The sequence below is a fragment of the Dermacentor silvarum genome, chromosome 5 (assembly GCF_013339745.2).
Source record: "Dermacentor silvarum isolate Dsil-2018 chromosome 5, BIME_Dsil_1.4, whole genome shotgun sequence".
Taxonomy (NCBI): domain Eukaryota; kingdom Metazoa; phylum Arthropoda; class Arachnida; order Ixodida; family Ixodidae; genus Dermacentor; species Dermacentor silvarum.
In genome coordinates, this window is record NC_051158.1 from 5,914,776 (window position 1) to 5,936,296 (window position 21,521).

At 45.6% G+C, this 21,521-nt stretch overlaps 1 protein-coding gene across 1 annotated transcript; it reads right to left on the reverse strand.

The window, feature by feature from the left end:
• Positions 1–6,028: 6,028 nt before the first annotated feature.
• On the reverse strand, positions 6,029–13,839 carry LOC119452724 (uncharacterized). Its single transcript, XM_037714679.2, has 2 exons — positions 12,437–13,839; positions 6,029–7,770 (listed from the first exon to the last, which is right to left on the reverse strand). Exons 1-2 carry the CDS (start codon positions 13,626–13,628, stop codon positions 7,589–7,591), a joined length of 1,374 nt encoding a protein of 457 aa, XP_037570607.1. The 5' UTR covers positions 13,629–13,839; the 3' UTR covers positions 6,029–7,588.
• Positions 13,840–21,521: the final 7,682 nt, after the last annotated feature.

The following is a 21,521-nucleotide window of genomic DNA, read 5'->3' on the forward strand; positions in this document are numbered from 1 at the left end:
TTTTTCACCAAAAAAGTCTGAATTAAGTGCGAGGAATGTGCAGGAGCATTGTTGTGATGGATGCGCCAATTTCCTGTTGACCACAACTCCGGTCTCTTTTGCCACACAGCATCACGTAGGCGACGGAGGACATCCCTGTAGTACTCTTTGGTGATTGTTTGACCCTGTGGTGTGTACTCGTGGTGTACCACACTGCTGGAGTCAAAGAAAGCATTGCTGCGCAATTGGCTGGCCTTCTTTGGTCTTGGTGACGTGGAATGCTTCCACTGTGACGACTGGGATTTGGTTTCCGGGTCGTACCCGTACACCCAAGACTCGTCACCAGTGATTATGTGTTCATGAAGTCGGGGTCACTGTTTGTGGAATCCAGCATGTCTTGTGAGACTTCACGAAGTTGCTTTTGCTCCACCGTGAGAAGCTTCGGCACGAATTTCGCCGCAACTCTCTCCATGGCCAAATATTCGGTCATAATGGAATGTGGAGAAAAAGTGGTGGATGCCCACTTCTTCCGCAATTTCTCGGATAGTCACACGACGGTCCCGCATCACCACAGCGTTCACTTCGGCAATGACCTGGTCATTTCGGCATGTTGATGGCCGACCGGAGCGTGACTCACTCTCCACTGATTTGCAAAAACGGTTGTACCACTCCTTAATTTGTGTGCTGCTCATAGCATCGTCACTGAAAGCTGTCTGAATCTTCCGAATGGTGTCCACTTGGCTGTCGCCCAGTTTCTGGCAAAATTTGATGCAGTAGCGCTGCTCCAGTCGCTCCGTGATTTTCCTTGCAATAAAAAAACGACGAGAGTGCTGCGCACTACCTCATTCAAACGCTGCGTCCCAGCGACTGATGCTATCGGCAAGCGGGAAAAAATTCGTGCATGCGCACGAAGGTTCAAGATCGGCTGATGCAAGCGCGCTTGTTTCATATCCGTCAGGTGTTCACAAAAAAAAAAAAAAAATAAAGGTCGGGTACTTTTCTAACAGACCTCAAACAATAGTTTAGTTAAAATAAATTTTCTTTAAGTTAGCTACAAGAAATGGGAGGGGCGGAGGATAATGAAAGAATCGTGCCCAGTTTCTTGTTGCTGCATAGAAAAGTTATCACAACTTTAACTCCATAGTTGCTTGTGGTGCTAAGGGTGCAGATGTTGCATGTTGACAAGAGTTTACGGGTTTCCTGTGAAGTTTCTCCATCTTCCTACGACTTGTCTCTCCATGCACATGTACAGTCAGCCACAAAATATTAAGAGAGACGGGTGTGAAATTCTACTCTGTAAAGGTAAAATTAAGTTGGGCTGTATTAGTAAGCTAGGCTTCTACAATACCAACAATGGCACTCTTATGACGAGAGCAGGCTTGGTTTAAAAAAAAAAAGGGCATAAGAAGAAACAATGGGCGGCGACGCTGCCTTTCTGTTCCCGCACGAGCTTATCATGTGATGTCGATTTTGAGGGTGCATCTGTTTGGGCCTAGTTAATCATTTCACCAGCAAAAGTGGACTATATTGTAATCTAAAGGAGCCAAAGTCTGCATTTGGCAAGATTCAACAATTCTTTCTACGCCACAACAGTGCAATTATGAGAAAGTATTTCTGAAATCCTTGACGTCATGCTGATGTACTAGCAGTGGTGCTTCGGAACAAAATTCGAAGAATTGAAGTTTGGCCTTCATTCTATTTATTAGTAATCAACCTCTTGATGCAAAGTTAATGAAAATGAAGTTTTGAAAGAATATTTTGCCCAGTCTAAAGCGATTTAGTGTTCCTCTTCAGTGTCACTTTAATGCACGGTGCATCTAATTTAATGCGTCACTGTGTCGGTCGCAAGGACTACTATATACAGACTAAAGCTTTTAATCTGAGGTTATGTACCTTGGCTTTGATTCAGTTTTTCGCCTGTGCCCCATAAACTTTTGTGGCCGACTTACACGTGCATGTGTACAATACCAACAACGCCACTCTTATGGCGAGAGCAGGCTTGGTAAAAAAAAAAGAAAAGGCATGAGAAAAAATTGAAAGACTGGCACACTGGTTGCTTAAACAGCAAGCCACGCTTACCTGAGCAATTGTGTAGGACACGCAGAAGGAGACGCCACAAACGTTGGAACTTCCGTTTTCTGATAGCCTTTTGTTGAGTGAGCGTCAGTCCTCCATTTCTACTCTCGGTGTCCTGTCCCGTTTACACAGAGAAACCCGTCTCACAATAAGGAGTACGCATGGCATCATCTTGAATCGCAATACCTTGCCGCTGCTTGCCTGCCCCTCCCAGAAACCCCCTCCTTGGAGTGTTCTTAATTACAGGGTCTCTTACATTTACGATGTCTGTGCTGAGACAGTTATCCAGGTTGTACCTACTACTGGCACCACTGAGCACTCTTGATAGCATTATTTCCGCAGCTTACAGTGGCCTTGACTACCTGTCAAGCTAGCTTAAGGGGGTACGTGGCAATTGAAGTGGTCAAATTGGTCGCAATTTTCGATTATCCGAATTTTTATTTTTTTTTTTTGCCTTACGGTGAAATATTATAACCAAATACACGATATAAATCAAGAAAACGGCACTTTCCTAGAGTGCTGTCATCAAAAATTGCGAAAAAATCGGGCTTTGAGCTCCGTTTTCTCAGCTTTCATTTTTTTGTGCAGTTGCTTTCAGTCATCCCAGTGCCATTTCACTACGAATGAAGACAAAGTCATTGTTTTCTTGCACTTAGATCCTGAAACATTGATGAGTGCAACAAAGCTGTCCATTTTTATCTGCACCTTATAAAAATTGTTTTTTTTTTTTTTTGGCAAAGGTCGTTAGTAAGGCAGTATGCATAGGAAAGTTACAAAAAACAATTTGGTGCTCATTTCAGCATTTAAAAAATAGACCAATAGCTTTATTGCACAGAATGGGCCTTTGTTAATTTGGGGATGACCATTAGAGGCTGTCAAGTTTTGTAACTCGAAAACTATAATAGATAGCACAAAACTGATTTCCGTTATGATGTCAGCATACCAAATCACACCTGCATGCCAAACTTCATCAATTTATTCCCATAAAAAAAAAGAAAAAAAACATTTTCATTGCCACGTCCCCCCTTAAATGTATCATGAAGTGTTGCAGTTTCCTGTTCCTTTTAGTGTTAGTTATTTATCAGTAATTAATGAAACTTTCATTTCTGTTGGCTCATTCGAAAGATGCAATTAGTTGTGGTATAGGTCAGTTCCTAGAATAACGAACATTTCACTTCCTTTGTTTGAGGCTACAGTGGTAAAAAAAAAACTACATAATAATCTCTAAGGCATGATTAGTAAGCCTGTAGTAAGGAATGAAATGTTAGAAGGCAGCTTTTCTATTTGACCATTATTAGCTATATTACAGGCCATTACATGTGGCAGAAAATGCAGCAATATAACTTGTGAAATGGAAAAAAAAAATGCTCCAAACGTTTAGTTTTTTTTACTCTTTAGTATAGGTGGGTGAATATGACATTTTTCGAATATGAATAGTAAGTATCGAATCGCATATTGAATAGTCAAACGCAGATGCATATACCTATTTACAAAAGGAACATTTATTTCTGTACAACTAATAACCACACCTGTACTTACTAGTCCAAAAACAGACTGCCAACTATCAGGGACAAAGAAAAAGATTTTAAAAAAAGGTCACCAGTTGCCATTAAAAAACTGAACAACATCTTTAGAGTCTGGTTACAAACTGGCCTTGCAAGAATGAATGGCTGCTATATGGAGCGGAGATTTACAAAAACGCTTAATAAATGGTTGCCGAAAAACGATCGGAAGTTATGGAAAAAGAAAGAAAAGAAAAAAGCTGCTGATGGACTTACAAGCCGTAAACACATGTACGAGGGCTTGTCGCAAGGAAAACATCGCTGATCACGTTGAAGATGAAAATGCTGCACGACTAGACAGCCAGAAACACCAAATGACGTACTACAATCAATACTCTCAGGTTGTCGTGCAGGCTTATGCCACGAAACCGAAAACAAAGCTCTGTTTAGCAGACCGAGAAGTGTAAGAAAACATTAACAGTCTTTTGCCTGCGAAATATTTAGTTAGTTTCGGATATTCAAAAATAGTTCCTTTCCGAATACGATTGGTTAGTGTGATATATTCAATTCGTATTCGAAACTTCGAATATTCGCCCCCCTCTACTCTTTAGGCTTTCTAACCTTGCCTTGGAAATATTTGATGCTTTTTTTTCCTATTGTGACCTGAAACAATAGGAGAGTAATGTTATCTTGGGAACCAACTGACTTACAAGGGAAAGTAGTTACCTACTTTCTTTTTGCCAGTGCAAAAAGAAAAAAAATTTAGAAGTGTGAAGTTTCATATTGATAAAAAAAAATAAAGGTCTCAACACCAGTGTTTACACAATTAGGCGTGTCATATTTAGCCATCGCATCATGGCGGCCAACGTGTATGGGGTGTACCATTGATTAGTGGTGGGTACAATGCGTTGCGAATTAGTTTACAGCAGGTTACAGGGACACTCTTGCGAAATTAGTAACTTTTTTTTTAACAGGCGTGAATCTCGTTAGAGGCTTGCTTCAGTCATCGACAGTCAATGAAAATAGCAAAATTTTTGCCTGTTTGGAACTGTTTAAATGCTAAAGGATGTAAAACTACAGCTTCAAGCCTCATTACAAAAAAAAAAGTACAAATATCTTTAACACATTTGCAACATCATGTAGCGCTCACGCGTGATGCAGCTCCATTGTCACGCGTAATTGTGATTTTCAACTCTTATTTTTAATTGTCTTTCACCACCGACACCCAAGATGAGATTAAAAAGTGAAGGCACTGCCAAGCATCACGAATTTCCATGCCAGTGCAGCGTTTTAGTTCCGAGACGATGCGCTGGCATTATTACCGCATAAACCGTGATGTTGGAAACATGCACAGGAACCACGGCAATTTAAGGAGTTGCTACTGACACATTTTTGAAGTCGTAGACGCCCTACCACACGCTTCTTGAAAGCATGACACTTGGCAATTATGTACTATGGAGATTGGAAAATTTAAGATGCCTAAATTTGATACTGAATTTTGACTCCAAACCTGCGCTTTGGGTAGACAGCCAATTCCGCTCGCCTTTCAACATTAAAAAAATTTTAAAAAAGTAAAACGAGAGTGCTGCACGCTTTTCCTCTGGTCATGCTTGCATACGGCAGTGAGTGTAGGAAAGGAGCAAGCCAATGGTGTCGCGATGCATCCACTTCCTGAATACCAAAACTGGCTAAACCATGACTAAAAAGGACACAGTCAATTATTAGGGTGCTCTGATATGCTTTCGAGTTTTTTATGAAAGTGAAGAGGCTTTGTACCTTCTTACAATTAAAAAAAACAATCATAGCGGACGTGTCGAAGATGTTGTGTCAGTACTTCTTCAAGATCTCTGTTGGTTCGGACACATTGTTTTGCAATTACGTTTGTATTCATGAGAAGAGTTGTGCAATACGTCAATATTTATAACGAATTACAATTGAAGACAGTTGCAGAAAATGGCACCAGCAGCGCTGCCTTCTACATTAATGGCATTGCTAGAACGAGAGAATGGTAATTTGCATATGTCGGGCTAAAAACACTCTCGAGTTGCTTGTGCAGTGCCCTCCGATCGTCCCTGTCCACTGCGTCTGACGGCGTCTTGCGGTCAAATACATGTATAATGCGCAGTCAAAGACGGAATTGCCTGAACAATAAAGTTCGTTCTTTGCAAGGGATCTCTCCAAGATGTACAGTTGACGGAAAAAAATGATAGCTACCCACATGTTGTCATCCGCTTTGGAAAGCATTGACCGGGCACATGCTTCCAAGGCACTCTCATATGGTTTACATTTAAATTATAATCTAAGAGAAGTGCACTTTGTGTTGCTTTTATGGTAGAACATTGTGTTAATCATGCCAGAGAAAATTTGTTTTAACCAGTGTACCATAGTGTTGCCCGCAGTGGCCGTCGGAAATAATTTGTGCTCCTTTCCCATAGTGTTCGTTTATACAAATAAAGAAGTAATAAAACACATTTCCAAACATTACTTTTATTGTATTGACTGTGTTTGTTAAAAAGAAAAACATGACAATGATGGTCTTTGTAAGATGCTGTCGATGAGAGCCCTGGTGGGCTAACAATAGCAAGCATAGAGTTCACGCAGATGTTACGGGAGGGTATCCTGGTGACGCAGTAGCTCAACCATTATGTGAACAACAAGCAGAAGGCAAGATTTTGCTTGACTTGTCTCTGGGCTTGGCTTAAAGATGTGTTTCTGTCTTCTGTTACCATTCTATAATTTTTCTAGTTTTCCTGGTCTAAAGACAAAACCTTTGATAATTCAGAAGCAATTCAATTTGTCAAGAAGGTTCCTACGCTTTAATAAATGGCAATCTAATGCATGGAGAGTACTAAAGCTAGATATGCATGACTGGCTGAACTGCAGCAGATCATGCCTGAAGAAGCACTGAGTCAAGTCAAACATGTCTGTGAAGTGAATTGGCAATCCAGTCTGTTGCGTAATCAGGCATCAGTGGTGTTCTTGGCCTTCAGAGAATTTGTTCTGTGAGGAGCTTGGAAGGCGGATCAACGGTCATACTCCGAGGTTTAGGTTAAACTGCCACGTAAGAAATCCATGACAAAAGAACAGCTTCGAAATTGCAGCCCTAGCAGCAGAGCAAACTACCAGCGTGGTTTCAACGTCAGGACGATGTCACGCACTTAGTTCACCTACAGGGTGTTTCATTTTAGCTGCACCAAATTTTTAAAAATTGCCTGTGGCAGATAGCACAATTATAATCCTTGATCTAAACTACTCGATGAGGTGGCCATTACTTCCACGAGAAATCAAAATGCCTAATTGATTAATTAGCATAATTACGCTAGTTAACTTTTTAATTATCATTTTATGGCACATCTTTCAATCTACGAATTATAGCCGCTGAGTTGGCAAGGCGTATCCACTTGGAACGAATTCTCAGGACTGAACCAGTTTCTAGATATTAATTTTTAACGTGTCCGACGAAATGTATGGGCGTTCCAGTTAACTTTTTGAGGAAAACGCTGTTTTATGCATTGAAGCACAAAGTTAACTGGAACGCCCATGCATTTCGTCGGACACTTTGAAAATTATTATCTCGAAACTGGTTCAGTCCTGAGAATTCGTTCCAAGTGGATACGCCTTGCGAACTCAGCGGCTATAATTCGTAGATTGAAAGATGGGCCATAAAATTATTAATTAAAATGTTAATTAGCGTAATTATGCTAATTAATCAATTAGGCGTTTTGATTTCTCGTGGAAGTAATGGCCGCCTCATCACGTAGTTTAGATCAAGGATTATAATTCTGCTATCTGCCACCAGGCTATTTTTAAAGATTTGGTGCAGCTAAAATGAAACACCCTGTATAGTGCTACTTCAGTCGTGAACCATGCCACAAGGATGACCAAGAAACCCAACTATTACAGGCCATGGACATGCTGTACAGAGTCCTTTAACACGAACCACCGTAGTGGTAGCTCCAGCAAACACTAGGAACCCTCCAGTGAACACTCGTATGGACCCCTATGCTGGGTGAGAGTTGAAGCGCTCGTTACTACGAGCCGTTTCTCAGTTCCTCTGGAGCGGGGGAGCTGACGGCGCTCTCCTGCATCTGCTGTTGCTGCGGGCTGCCTGGCTCTCCGTCGTCAAGGCACTCCTTCATCAGTTGTTTGAGCACTCTGGACTTCCTGCTTTGCAGAGTTTTTCGCAGCACCTTGCAGGGCACACACGCGGTTCCTGCAAGGGGAGTGACAACCGGGGCAGGCATTAGCAAGTTTCACTAGTTTTGACTGCGAGGTGTGCACGCTTGCAATCATACAAGTTTCCCACAATACTAAAGGGAGCACTGGTGCTACAGTGTTTACGGTAGTTGCAAGCAGGCCGCTTCAGCCAGTGTGGAAATGATGAGTTGGCTTTGAGACTTAGCAAATTGGTCATTTCCAACATTGCAAGTGAAACACTTAGCAACAATTACGCATGTGCACGGACACTGATTACCCACTGATTACCGTGCTGTGTTTGTGAAGCTAAAACTGCAGGAAATTTAGCCCTTTAACCCCCTATCTCGAGCTGTACTCGTTGTGGGAGATAGCAGCAATATCACCAATGACGAGTCAACACTCGTTCAGCACGATTACCAAGACCAGTTACGGTCGGCGTTGAGGGAAAGCTGCCCTCAAGAGCAGCCTTCTTTTTTTTTTTTTATTCTTTGTGTTAATTGTAGCCAGACATCAATCCAGTGATATGTCTTCAGAATCAGAATGACAGAAAAAATTATGACTACGTAAAAAGATTTTGAAAATTGGTACGTTTTTTCATAAATAATTGGGGGGTTAAAGGGTTAAAATGGCGTAAAAAACAAATACCACTCTCTAAAAACAGTGAACACACTGTAGGGTGTATGTTCGTCCCACGACAATAACCGTCTGTTTTGCTTGTATTTCCTTTCTTGAAAAATTTGCGCTCGCTACTTTCAAGAACATCATCCTGCCTTTTGTGGCCTGGAGTACAGGGTGTGCAGATTCAAGGAAAAGATAGGCGGGCAAGATAGATGGCGATTGCTGTTGTAGGTCAAAGATATGCCCTAAACGGTGCAAACTGTTAAGAGTGTACAAGAACGTTCGAAGCCAGAAGCTGGAAGATTAGCAAGATCCACGTGCAAATAACCGTCAGTCCCACAGTAGCAGAGTAAGTGCAGCACCAGAGTTTTTTCTAGTAAGGTTTGTTACAAGCGTAGTAAAACTTTACGCACACCTAATTTATGGGGTTTATAGCGGGACGATAAGGAGAAACGTTAAGTCAGTACAGATAAAGTATTCTCGAGAAATTCTACTTTGATCACTACCAAAATAAAAGGTTGATTATTACATGATCTAACAATTCTGCCCCAAAACCATAGCACTCGTACATCACAGTGTGGTATTGTGTGTGCTGCCAGTAAAAGACTGAACTTGAATGTTTGCCTCCTTTAGAGTACAATGTAGTCCACCTTTGCCAATTAAAAAATTAACTGGGCCCAAGCAGGTGCTGTCAAAATTCGTGACATCGCGGTAAGCTGATGCAGAAGTTTTAAGGTGGCATCACCACCTGTCTTTTGTGTCTCTTTCTGGGATACCAAGTCATGTCTGATGGTAAGAGTGGCTTTTCTGCAATTGCAGAAGTGTAATTTACTCATGGTGTTTTTCACTGGTCGGTCTGGAGCAGGATTTTCTGCTCCGCGGCGGCGCATCCCGATTTCACCGGTTGATCTGGAGTGGGTTCGCGCTTTCCACTGGTCGTTTCGGACCAACACGCTCCGCGCTGAATCGCTCTCGCTTGCTCCGCTGCCGAGGCACGGATTCAGGTGGAAATGGGACGAAAAGCACACATCACTTCTGCGCGCTGCGAGTTGGCGACTTTGGTTGCCATGGAAATGTACAGATTGGAGGTCGGTTTGTGTGACGCATGCGCACAGACTTCTGATACGATCCACCGCGGAAGAATTTTTCTCTCCATTGGCAGATTCACACTTCGGAAATCCGAGCAATCGCTCCAAGATTTCGGCTGCCGCTCTCGATCGACCAGTGAAAAAAAGAAACACCATCATACGGTTAAGCTTATTCTCTTTAGTGTCCCCTCCAAGGTCCCGAAACTACACTGTTGGTTATGAGGGGTGCCGGGTTCATTTTGACCTATTCAGGCAGGAACAGGGCGGTAAGTACATGGACAAAGGTGAAGGCACGCCGAAAACGACACATGCGCAATGTGTCATTTTGTATGTTAGTTTGCCTTTGTCGGTGTGCTTAGCGCTGTTCCCACCAGAATATGAATAACCACCTAGCCAATACTCTCACGTTAATTTACACTTCCTGCAGTTCTTTAATGTGTACCCAAAGCACTAAATACAAGAGTCCTTGCACCCTACATCGGAATGTGGTCGGCAATCAAAACCCATGACTTCTTGTCCACAGCACAATGCCATCCATGGCTAGTCAGCCTGCATGGCAAGTTTCACGCGTACCTGCCAGGATTTAAGAGTTTATTACAATATGCCTGGTTTTCAGGGCTCATCTACAATTGCCGTATTGACACCAATAATTTTACTGTGTTGTGTTTTGGGCAAAACTTGATTTCAAAAGAATGCGAATACAGTTGCCGAGCGATATTTCGGAACCTGATTTTTCGGACTCACTCGCTTATGTAGACATATCTACAGTGCAGCCACTCTCTAGCGGAACTTATGGCCACTGTTAGCTGAATGTTTTATGAAAAAACTTACTGGGCACTTTTGTCTGCCCGTGGCAAAAGTGACTTTACCTGTGACCAGAGATCTTTGCAGCATTGGTACAGAACAAAGTATGTGATTTTGTTTTTGTTTAGTAAGCCGTTATCATCTTGAGTAATACATAACTTACAGTATTTTTGCCAAATTCTAGTATCATTTTCTTTTAGGGGGTGGGGGGGGGGGGGGGGGGCTTTAGCTGCAGTAATTTTCAAATCATAGCGTTAGAAAGTCTGTTTTACCAATATGTAATTCACGTTAACCCCTTTTTTATGGAATGTTTCTTTGGTAAGTGATACAAAAATGCCCATTTGTACACGTAATGCAATCCAAACAGTGAGTGAAATAGGCTGCACAAATAAAAGCTAAAATGCTCCCCAAATGCTCATGATTGCAAATAGCTAATATCTATGTCACACAGGCACAAAGAAATGACATTAATTACTCAATCATGGACATACTGAAAGACATCCAAGACCATCAGTATGGCCACTTGTGGCCCTACTGCACTCTGCAAAGTCATTTGGCTGTCAAATGCACACTTGATCCCACATTTAGAAGCTATGGCTGCCAATGACAAAACGAATTTCAGAAGTAGTCTAAAATAATTTGTATGTAAAGTATGCCGATGTTTTTAGTGCCATTTCTGGAAATTTCCTTGCTAAACTGTTTAGCATGACATTTCAATTGACAAATTCACAGCATTCACTGCAGCTATTGTAACTGTGACAGCCTTTTTTTTTATGTGTGTGTTTGTTTTTTCTGGTAGCTGTCGACTCTGTGATTATGGTAAGAAGCCTCAATTCCTCAAGAGCGCCACAAATAATTGCAGCACCTTTTATGCGACCCCCTCAAACGCGAGCCATATATAAAGTGTCTTTGGATGTGAAAATGGTGACTATTCACGTCACCAAGGTGGCTGGTCATGCAGGGTAACTCGCTCTCCCTTCTTGTTGAGTTCTGAATGACTTTCAGCAGCACAGCCACATGTGCACGCGTCAGTCGTGTCTGGTACAACAAAATCGCCAAATTGGGCTTCACTGACGTGAATAATCTCATTTTTCATATCCAAAGCTATGCTACACTTTGTGCACTTTCTGAATGGGTAACACTAAAAAGTAACAATTATTTTTTAAGCTCTCGGGCAACTGAGGCTCCATAGAGTAATTACTTTGTTGACAGCTGTCCGGTAAAGACTATAGTTACACTGCGAGGAAGACAACGCAGACAGAAGTAAACGCAGGCCAGGAGTGACCGCCTTGTCCTCCTTCAGATATAATAGCACTAACCTCACCTGTGCAGCACAGGAAAAAGACAATCAAATAATGTGTTTAGTGGCTTAAATCATGCATTCAATCCGAAGCGGCCAGCAAGGTCAGAAAGGAGAAGGCCTTCTCAAGTGCTTCGGCCTGCAAGCTTCCAGCAATGGCCCAAACCAAGTGGAGAAGCAGTTATGTTGGAAAAAGATTTTTGATTTCGAGTCCTTTATGAGATGCCTCTGTCACTATTGTTAAATTTCCCCCTCTTAAAATCCCTCCCTTCTTCACCCGATGGTAACCGTCAAAGTAGCCAACAGCAACCATCACTATCACTGTCACACATGATGCTTCACCAAAATTGATGCCCGTATGAATAACTGTGGGTGATCATGAATGCACTGAAATTTTTCGAGACTCAACCTGTCAGTCCACTCGGCAAATAATCGAGATAGCAATGGTGACAGGACGTCTATCCACCAACCAGTTCTTTTTATCGTTCAAACTGCAGCGCAGCTTATAGATGAAAGGGACACTTGGGCACATTCTTCATATTTATCTGTAAGTTGAGCTGAACTGTCAACACGAACGCATATCAACCAGCAAGTCTTTCTTGCTGCATCTGGTTCTGTTAAGTGAATGCAGTCAAAATCTACAAAAGTAACAAACGTGTACTGAAAGTGCATCTCCATCCAAGCAGCATTGTGTGTGTAGGTGCTCCATGCGTTGTTTTAGTTCGCAGTATTTGAACCTAAGAACCGAAGCTAGGAAAAAAAAAAGAAGACCAAACAGCCTACTGCACCCTAAACACCCGCACATAAACATTCGCAAGCGCAGTACACACACACACTCACGCGCATCGACTCGTGACGCGCAGCAATATTACCTTCCGCATCAACGTTTCTCGTGCAGTCCAAGCTGAACACGGTGCCCTCATCGTTCTTGCCGATCTTCAGCAGAAGCTGTACGGTGATGCCGCGGGAGCACTCCTCGAACTCGCTCGGGGTCATCGCCCCCTTGCACATGTGCGTCGCGTTCGCGTCCTGCAGGATCACCTTCGCCTCTTCCAGCGTCGTGACGATCGCCTTGCAGCACAGGGCACCCTGGAAGTACGCCTCGGCCACGATCTCCGGCCCGTCGGAGCTCGTCGAAAAGCTGACCAGCTTCGGGTGCGTCACGTCGAGCGAATCCGGCGCAACCTTTCTCACGACAGTCGTCGCGAACACCACCCTGCACGGGTCTCGAGTTCCGAGGAGGCACCACGTCGGCGAAGGCAGCTCGACGGTTTCCTTCCTGAGGCGTTCTATCGTCAGCGGAGGTTCGGGGGCTGGCCGAGCCTCCTTAACAGTTTGATTACCGGTATTGGGGGCTGGCCGAGCCTCCTTAACCGTTTGACTACCGGTATGGGGGGCTGGCCGAGCCTCCTTAACCGTTTGATTACCGGTATCGGTAGTGTCCGCGTTTTCGAAGCACGGAGTGTCACATCTGCTGTCCTGACACGAGTCCTCGGCTTGATCGCCGAGCTCTTGTTGAAGCTGCTTCTTTTTCTTCGCAGGCGGTGGCGGCGGCGACGGGAGAATCGTCTTGAATATGGGCTCCGACTGACGCCTGCCCTTGGTCGGCCTTTGCTTGGGCAGCTTCTTCGAGAGGTACCCGGGCAGGTCGGGAAGCAGCGTGGGAATGGCACCTTCGGCGAGCTTCGGCTTGCCCCGGGGTATCCGCACTTCGGCGCCGTTTATGATGTGCACGTAGTCGCGCACGATGAAACGAGGGTCGAAGTGCCGCTCGCAGACCGACGAGTACTGGGTGAGCGGTTTGTCGAGCCGGCGCAGGTTGTACTGCCATATCTTCCTCACTTTTGGGTCCTTGGGCGCCGTGAACATGGAGAACCGCGGCGCGCCTTTCTGACCTGTGCGACAGCGCGGTGCGTAGCAGAAGTTTTGCGCCCGCTGTTTCTTTGGCGCGCCCGCGGTGGTGCCATTGCCGGATGGCTTTGTTGGTGCACTGCTCGTGGTTGGTGTTGTCACTGGTGTTGTCACTGGTGTTGCCACTGGCGTTGTCACTGGTGCTTCACTCATCGCTCAATCACCTAACCACACGGCGCTTTCCGACGACGCTTCAGAAGGTCGCGCAGACGTAGACATGAGCTGTCAACGGCGATGCACGACGACGTCAACGCCTTCGGCCAACTTCGATACTTGGCGCCTCGGCGATCCCGAATTAATCCCGCTGTCACGTCAGTTGAGAGTTTACAGCATTGTCGGGCTACGGCATGTGATGACTGTGGCTCGTGTTGGATAGTTTGTCGACCGATCGCGTTCACCTTGAAACCGTAACACGAGAATCCACTGAATCCGCATAAAACAGAGCTTAACAGATTTCTGCGTTATCACCGAGCAGATACCTGAACAAAACAAAAACGTGCTAATTTCTTGCAGTTACATTTTTAATGCTGTGTTTAGTTGGTCGGAAAAAAAAAGTCGCAGGTCGCAGTTTCCCCCAAAAGGCGAAGCATCGATCGCGATAGCAAATTAGCGGGCAGCTGTACGAAGTAAGCACAGTAGTTTTATCGGCCGCATTATCTTGTAAACATAAGCATATTAACTAAACGAACAAGCATGGTGCCACGCGCGCACAACCAAACATGAACACATCTTATGCGATGAACGCGGAAACTCACTCTCAAAGCGCTGGAGTTAGGCTATGGTGGCTAGAAGGGGCTACCATAGTGAGGCTACAGTGCCGACTGCGCGCTACATAAAAAAAAAAAAAAAAACGGTTTTTTTTTTTTTTTTTTTTTTTTTTATGTAGCGGCCATGCTCATGCAGGCCCGCCTCCTCCGGTATAATGGAGGTGACGGTGCTTACGTCCTCTAGTAACGCTTGTGTCCAATCGCTGATGTCTGTGACTTGTGGGAAGCCCGCAGTAGCATTTTAAAACGCTGGAAAACACAAAGATTAAATAGTAAACTTCGAAAGAGGGTAGCCCTTCTCGACTGAGAAATAGAAGCTCATGCACAGAAGCTTTCTAAGCAGCAGTGGTAACAGATATGTAACGACATGCAGGGATAACTCGGCATGGCGAACACCTGGCACCTACTGAGACACCCCATAGACCCCACCAAAAGTAAATCTGCACAAAGTGAAAATCTCACTAAAATAGCGCACCAATACCCAGGCACTGACTCTGACCTCCTTAAACAATTAGAGGCGAAGTACATTTATTACACCCCGTCAATCTCGCATCCGGACTACAACGGAAAGGCCAGCCAACAGGACTTAAATGCTCCTATACTGGAGGTTGAGGTCCGCGCAGCCCTACAACAACTCCGTACCGGATCAGCCCCCGGCCCAGACAAGGTAACAAACAAGGCACTCCGGAATTTGGACGACAGGTCCGTCAGTGCCTTCACTACGTAACTGAACACTTTATGGGACAACGGTCAAGTACCTAAAATGTGGAAGCATGCCAAAATTATATTCATCCCCAAACCAAGCAAAAAATTTGATTTGGATAACCTGAGACCCATATCTCTCTCACATCATGTGCAGGGAAGGTAATGGAAAACGTTATCCTAAACCAGATGCAGAAATACATTGAGGATAATACTCTGTTCCCTGCCAACATTATTGGCTTTCGACAGGGACTGTGCACACAGGATATCATGTTGCAAATCCAACATCAAATTTTGAACACTAACACCGGGGGCGGAACTAAAGCAACATTGGGCCTCGACCTTACAAAAGCGTTTGACCGAGTCAAACACTCCCAAATTCTCAGTCGGCTTCAAACCTTAGGTGTAGGAGAGAAGGCCTACACGTACATCCGTAGCTTTACCGAACGGCAGAACTCCATCTTGGCGACCTTAAATCCATTAAAACCATAAGGTTAGGAAGTAGCGATACACCACAAGGATCGGTTTTGTCCCCTTTTCTGTTTAATGTTGCCATGTCCCTGCTTCCCAGGATACTTGACCGTATCCCCAATCTCAACTACAGTCTCTATGCGGACGACATAACCTTTTGGGTAAATAGAGGGAATGACGCCCAAGTAGAAGAAGCCATGCAAGAAGCAGTCATACGGACGCAGGTATACGCACAAATGTGCGGGCTGACGTGTTCCCCGCAAAAATCAGAGGTTCTGCTACGCGGTCCCATCCAGGTACAGAGACGGCCTTCCCTTGACCTTCCTGTATATACATCAACCGAGAGACTCCATGCACTAGGGGAGCACAACACCCTCGATGAGCTCGTCGAGGCTCACCGCATAAACCAGTATGAGCGCCTCTCCCGATCCGCTCCAGGTAGAACAATACTGCAAAAAGCTGGAATACAGTACGAGGCATTGATGTCCCCCAAAATCAGCATAGATCTATACTGGAAGCACATCCGTGTGCTACCCTTACCGAGAGATATGCACCCTATTCACCATGAGGAGCACATGCTAACCAGGACCCAAGCACTCCACAAGCAATATTGTATTAACGCAGATGTAGTCTATGTAGATGCATCGCCATATAAAGCCCGTAGTGCACACGCCGTGGCCGTGGTAGACTACTGAGGTGCTATCACATCCGGAGGCACAATTCAAACCACAACACTGAGTGTGCGGAGGAGGCAGCCATCTCCCTCGCCATCACCTGCTTCCAACTGCAAGATTATAATCAGCGACTCTAAGTCAGCGGTTCGGAATTTCTCCAAAGGGCGTATCTCCCCCGAAGCTTATAACATCCTGAAACGAAACTAATATCGGCGCCCCGTCATGATCATCTGGGCACCGGCGCATTCCTCACTGCCTGGGAACGAAGTGGCCCACTCCATCGCGCGAGATTTTACCGACCGCGCTTTTGACCACGATGACCTGGCATCGGTGAGGGATCGGATGGTCTCCTTCCAGGAGATCGCCACCCACTGTCGCCTGAGCAGGAAGCTGTACCCTGCAGGCGACAAATCTCTGGACACGAAGTCACTTGGTGGAGATTGCAAACGGGTACTTTCGCCAAAGTAAAGTTAGTTTCGGTTTCAAGGAACATGCGCGCTCCTAGCGGTTGTCGGACATCCTAAGTCATTTTTCTTATTTCTCTTTTTGTGAATTTTAAATCGGGCGAAACGCGGGAAGCGGTTCATGCGTCCGTCGAGCTTGCATCCGCTCAACATTGCCACTCCCTCAGCGATATCACAAGTCATATCGCGCTCGGTCGTCTGCTTCGGTTGTCGTCCCAAGTGTGAAGATGGGAAAGATAAGTCAGAGAAGCTTGATCAGGCGTGCAACGAGCGCAAGACGGAAGATGGCTAAATCGGGGCATCCAATGTGTTGCGCGGCTCTGTTGTGTTCGAACACCGGGAATTCCAGTTCTGCGAAGTTTTTCGGGTTTCCTAAAGACCACGGGTAAGCACAAGTATTTCACTCTATTTTCCGAGCAGGTATATTCATTTTGTATGAGTAAACCAGTTCTGTGCAAGCCTGAGTGGACTGACATAATAACAGTACGTGTCGCTCGACTCATTCGTCATGACGGCGCCCCATCTGTTGCCGGTGAAATACGTACTTGTAATGAAGGGCTCGAGTGCGTGTTTTTGGGCTATACATTTTGTTCAGTCTTTCTCGACATGCACAGCCAAGGTTAAGAAAAAGAAAAGAAAAAAAAAAAGAAAAACAGGACGCAGACAAGGTAACAACGTGACGGTTATTAATATTCGCATTGGTTTGGATCTTCTGGAATCTATTTTCACTCATCATGTACAAATTTCCGTTGTGAATGAAAATTGCTTCTGTAGATTGTCACTTTCACACTGCGTAGAGGTCAGTCTTTTTCCAGTACCGAATGTGTGGATAAAAACAAAAGCGTTCAACTTTTACTTGTGTTGAGTTTTGGCTGGCCGAGAATCGGCTAGTTTTAGTTGATCCACTTCACAACACACGAACAAAATTAACGATTGATGGTGTCAGGAAGTTATTTATTTTCGTCAGGCTACCCCCCACTATATCTGTGGACTAGTTGAAGTGTAGCCCTAAACGTAACCGGAAGTTAGGACTTTCAAACCGACTACTTTCACGAAATGACGAAAAGGTAATTAACAACGGTTCGCTATATAAATATTCTTCATTATAATTGCTTGGCACTGGTGCGTACGAGCAATGTCCCAGTGGTTTAGAAGATGAATAGCAGCTTGCAAGGTAAACCTGGTAGGAAGAAAGCGCTTCCTATTACACGACACACTTCAGCGGGTTCTGCTCCGCGATTTGGCCAATGTCGCCACACGGCCAGCGGACCTGCAAGAGAGCACGAACACAGTCCGCTTGCATGCGAAATGGGAAGGGAGGGCTTCAGCGGCAACCCTCCTCCTCCCGGCAGCGCGCCCTCTCCCTCTAATTTTTTTTATTTCATCAGTGACGTCATGGAGGCATTGTTTTGTTTGTATATTATTTCCAGTAGGATATCCGACAGCCGCTAGTTGTAAAAGGGGCGCTGCCGCCGCGTATCGGCATGGGACCGAGCGTCCCATGGGTGCCGGCCCCTGGCTATACTCCAGAATTTATCCTGCGGAATACTCTGAAGTCTGCCCCTGGAGCCACGACAGACCAGCGGGCATTATTCATATGATATGGGCCTGCCCGGCCAACCTGCCGCCGCGAAAGCTTGCAATTTTAAATACCGAGGATTGGGAGGCTGCTCTGCTCAGCTCGGACCCAGACCAGCAACATCTGGTTGGTTGTCCAGCGGGCTAAGGAGGCCGCCAGGACCTGCGGGCTCCTGGCCACTTAGTGACCCTTTTATACTTGTTGCCAATAAAGTTTTACGAACGAACGAGCAGCAGCGAGCGAATTGACCTTCGTGCTGCGTCTCGCATCAACCGCGAACTAAGGCGCGGAAACACAGCGCTGCGGCGGACTGTGTCCCCGACGCAGATGGTTTCCCAGATACAGCGGGGGCAACCACCGGGGCCACCCGATGTAGCACCTTGTCCTTTCTTGACAAAGTTATTCCTCGCATTTTGGAGAATGACAGCCCACAAACAAATTATATGAAACACCGCCAGCGCATACCTTTTATGTTAAATCTTCTCAGACTGAAGTATTAAAAGTGCGAAACAATACCAGAAACCTGAAAATCATTTTTTTTTTTTTGGCATGGCTGTGCATTACCTCCGGGATCGGCCCATGAAAGAGGCCGCGTTTCTACCAGAAAGCTGGCCTTCGTGCATAGCGTTCGCCGCCAGCGTTTCCCGGTAAACATTACGGCTACATAAGCTGCAGTTGCCGGGAAGCGTGAGAAGCAGTCAGGGATCTTTGAATGCTATCGCGTTCCACTCAAAGACGATCGAAGCTTAAGCGTTCTACAAATGTTTTTTGTTCCTACCGCGATGAGTTCCATGACGTGGGCTTGGCATGTTTCTAAAAGCGGTGGTCACCGAAGACCCTGCACACAAACACGTCGTGCAGCTATGGCAGGCCTTCCGGCGGAAGGAGCGCTTCCACGCAGACCAAGCCCTGGCCATAGTCAGGGAACAACATAGGTGAGTGCGCCCGGGGTTGTATCTGGGCCGGTCGTCTTACACGCTCCGTTTGTGCTTTACAGGGGCAGCGGAGGCGGCCAGCTTCTACGGCCGCATCCTCCAGCTGACTGGAACCTCGCGGGTTGATCATCATGGTTGACGGTGGACTAGCCGCAGTGTTCGGGAAGTCTTAAGCGATATAAGCACTCGCTTAAGCCTGTTTCACATGGTGCGATCTTAGACTGCGTTTTTCGCAGCTACGATTTCCGCGAATGCGAACTTCGCATTGCCGTTTCACATGAACCCTAGAGTATCCCACAATAATTGCATGACACATGCGCCGAGCACGGCAGCTACCATTTTCAAAACATTTACGAGTACCTATAGCGGAAGACTGAATTATTCTTGGCGTCAGTTCACTTCGGTGAAAACAAAGGAGAACACCATAGAAACAGTTTTCATGACCGTTGTTTGTGTTTGAGTGCGTTACTTTATCAAAACAGAAATAAAGCAGGCAGGCCACAATGACGTGTATACGATTCCACGTCGTGGTTTGTTCCGACGGCCCACTTGCCGCATCTGCGAATTCTCAAGTGCAAAAACGCAGTCGCATTCGCACCCTGTGAAAAACGGGCTTTAGAATATTGACCCTTTTCGCGGCGATCATGTGGGCGCTGCCATGTTTGATCACGTGGTGACGCGCCCATTGCTTGCCTCAATTGCCTCTGTTGCCTCCTTGTTTACAATGGCAGTGTATGACGCCGGCGCGGCTTAGAAAACCTCTGTTTTCGGAGATATCGTAGACGGTGACTAAGGTGGACGACACGAAGCTTTGATCACAGCTTCAGAGAGCATGCAAAAGCGCTTTTGGAGCTGATTAAGCTATGGCCAAACGGCGCAAGCAGAGTATATGGTGCTTGTTTTAAAAAGCGGGGCTAAATATGTATTCCAACCTATCCAAGCTTTCCGATTATGAATTCAGTCAGGATTAGTGTGTCTTGCTCTTTGTTCTTTATTCGGCAAATATTTTGAAGCAGTGGCTTGTCAGTTTCTGACTCAGTGAAGATCCTCTGTGCGGACTCTGATTATTTTCTGCCTAATCGCTCGCGGTTGTGCTCAGTTCCGATAGATTTGTTCTTGCTGCGCACAAGGCTTGAAACGTAGCTGTTTTATACATTGTAATACCTTGTAGCAAATATATATTACAGTTAGTAACTCGCTTACTCTTGTGGACCCTCACGAAACATTCAGTTTCGACCATTCGTGCGCCATATGTGTAGTCCGTCATTTAATGTGCGTATTCAGTGCACATATATTCAAGTGTGCGCCCATTCACTTATTCTTAATACGTCGGCGATAGAGTGGGCGTAAGTTTTCCTGCCACTTGGGACAGGTGTGTATAGATAACGTACGCGAAACTTACTATGACAGGAAGCGGCGCTACTCCCTTTGTCATTGTTTAACGAGTGGTACTCACTCTTGCCAACGTTCTGGGGATGAAGCCCTTTCTTTGAAGGTTAGCGATACAAGGGTGGCGGATGAGCAAATTTCTGTATCCTCGAGGAAAGCTGTACATCACGAAGTGCCGGTAACACGTTCGGACAGTTGCAGCAGCGGTCCGCGAACTTGGCCACACAAATTCATTCCATTCCTTAACATGCCAGTCACTATTTTTGCAGCCAACTACTGCACAAGTCTTCAATCCACATGATTCAATCTAGCATGATTGGAGCACAGTGTGTTAGCGAAAACTCAGTTGCATTTCCGACAGCTGATCGCACAGAAGCAAGGTAGAAGCGGTAATGGTTTCGTATTCGTGCGCGGTCGCCGAGGAGAGGTATGGCGCGTAGGGTGCCTCGATGCCCAGCGCCGCGCTGGCATCGAGGCACCCTAATGGCGCGCCGCCGTGATCGCCATCTGGTTTCTCTAAAACAAACTGCTCCGCGAAAAGGGTCAATAATTAATTGTTCGCTAAGTGCTGCAAACACCACGGTGACAAACACTGTTTTGCAGTGTGTTGTTTGTCGAGCCGCGGTGTGTAGCTGACGTCAGGTATCGCGTTTTTGTAGACTCGAAAAATATCCACTTCCGTGTCGCATCGAGATGGTAAAGAGTGGGTTCATTTGCTTTTTAGGGACTTTAGGACGCTGCGGTGGTTGAGATGCTAAGGCGTTGCTGTGCCGAGAACTCTGTCGGTCGCATTTGCGACGAAGGTAAAAGAACGCCCGCGAACTTAGATTTCAAAGCACATTAGAGGACACAGGAGAACGGTGGTTGCGGAGGTGGAGCACTCGAAGGAGCACTCGACCAGCGTGTCCGTGTGTGTCGCACGCGAACATCTCTTGATCCCTCTTGTAGAGAGAGAGAATTTTCAATTGCAGAAAGGTGGAGTGGTTGGCCTAAGTGAAGTGCTTCTAGCCTGCTACTCCACGCTGGGGAAGGGCTTTGAGGCAATAACAACGATAGGATGGGAAG

What these genes read in the sequence shown, in the direction of transcription:
- LOC119452724 (XM_037714679.2), bottom strand. Translation starts at nt 13,628, where the DNA reads ATGAGTGAAGCACCAGTGACAACGCCAGTGGCAACACCAGTGACAACA. An exon ending in GAGAAACGTTGATGCGGAAG is followed by an intron (nt 7,771 to 12,436) that starts GTAATATTGCTG and finishes CTCCCCTTGCAG; the next exon opens with GAACCGCGTGTGTGCCCTGC.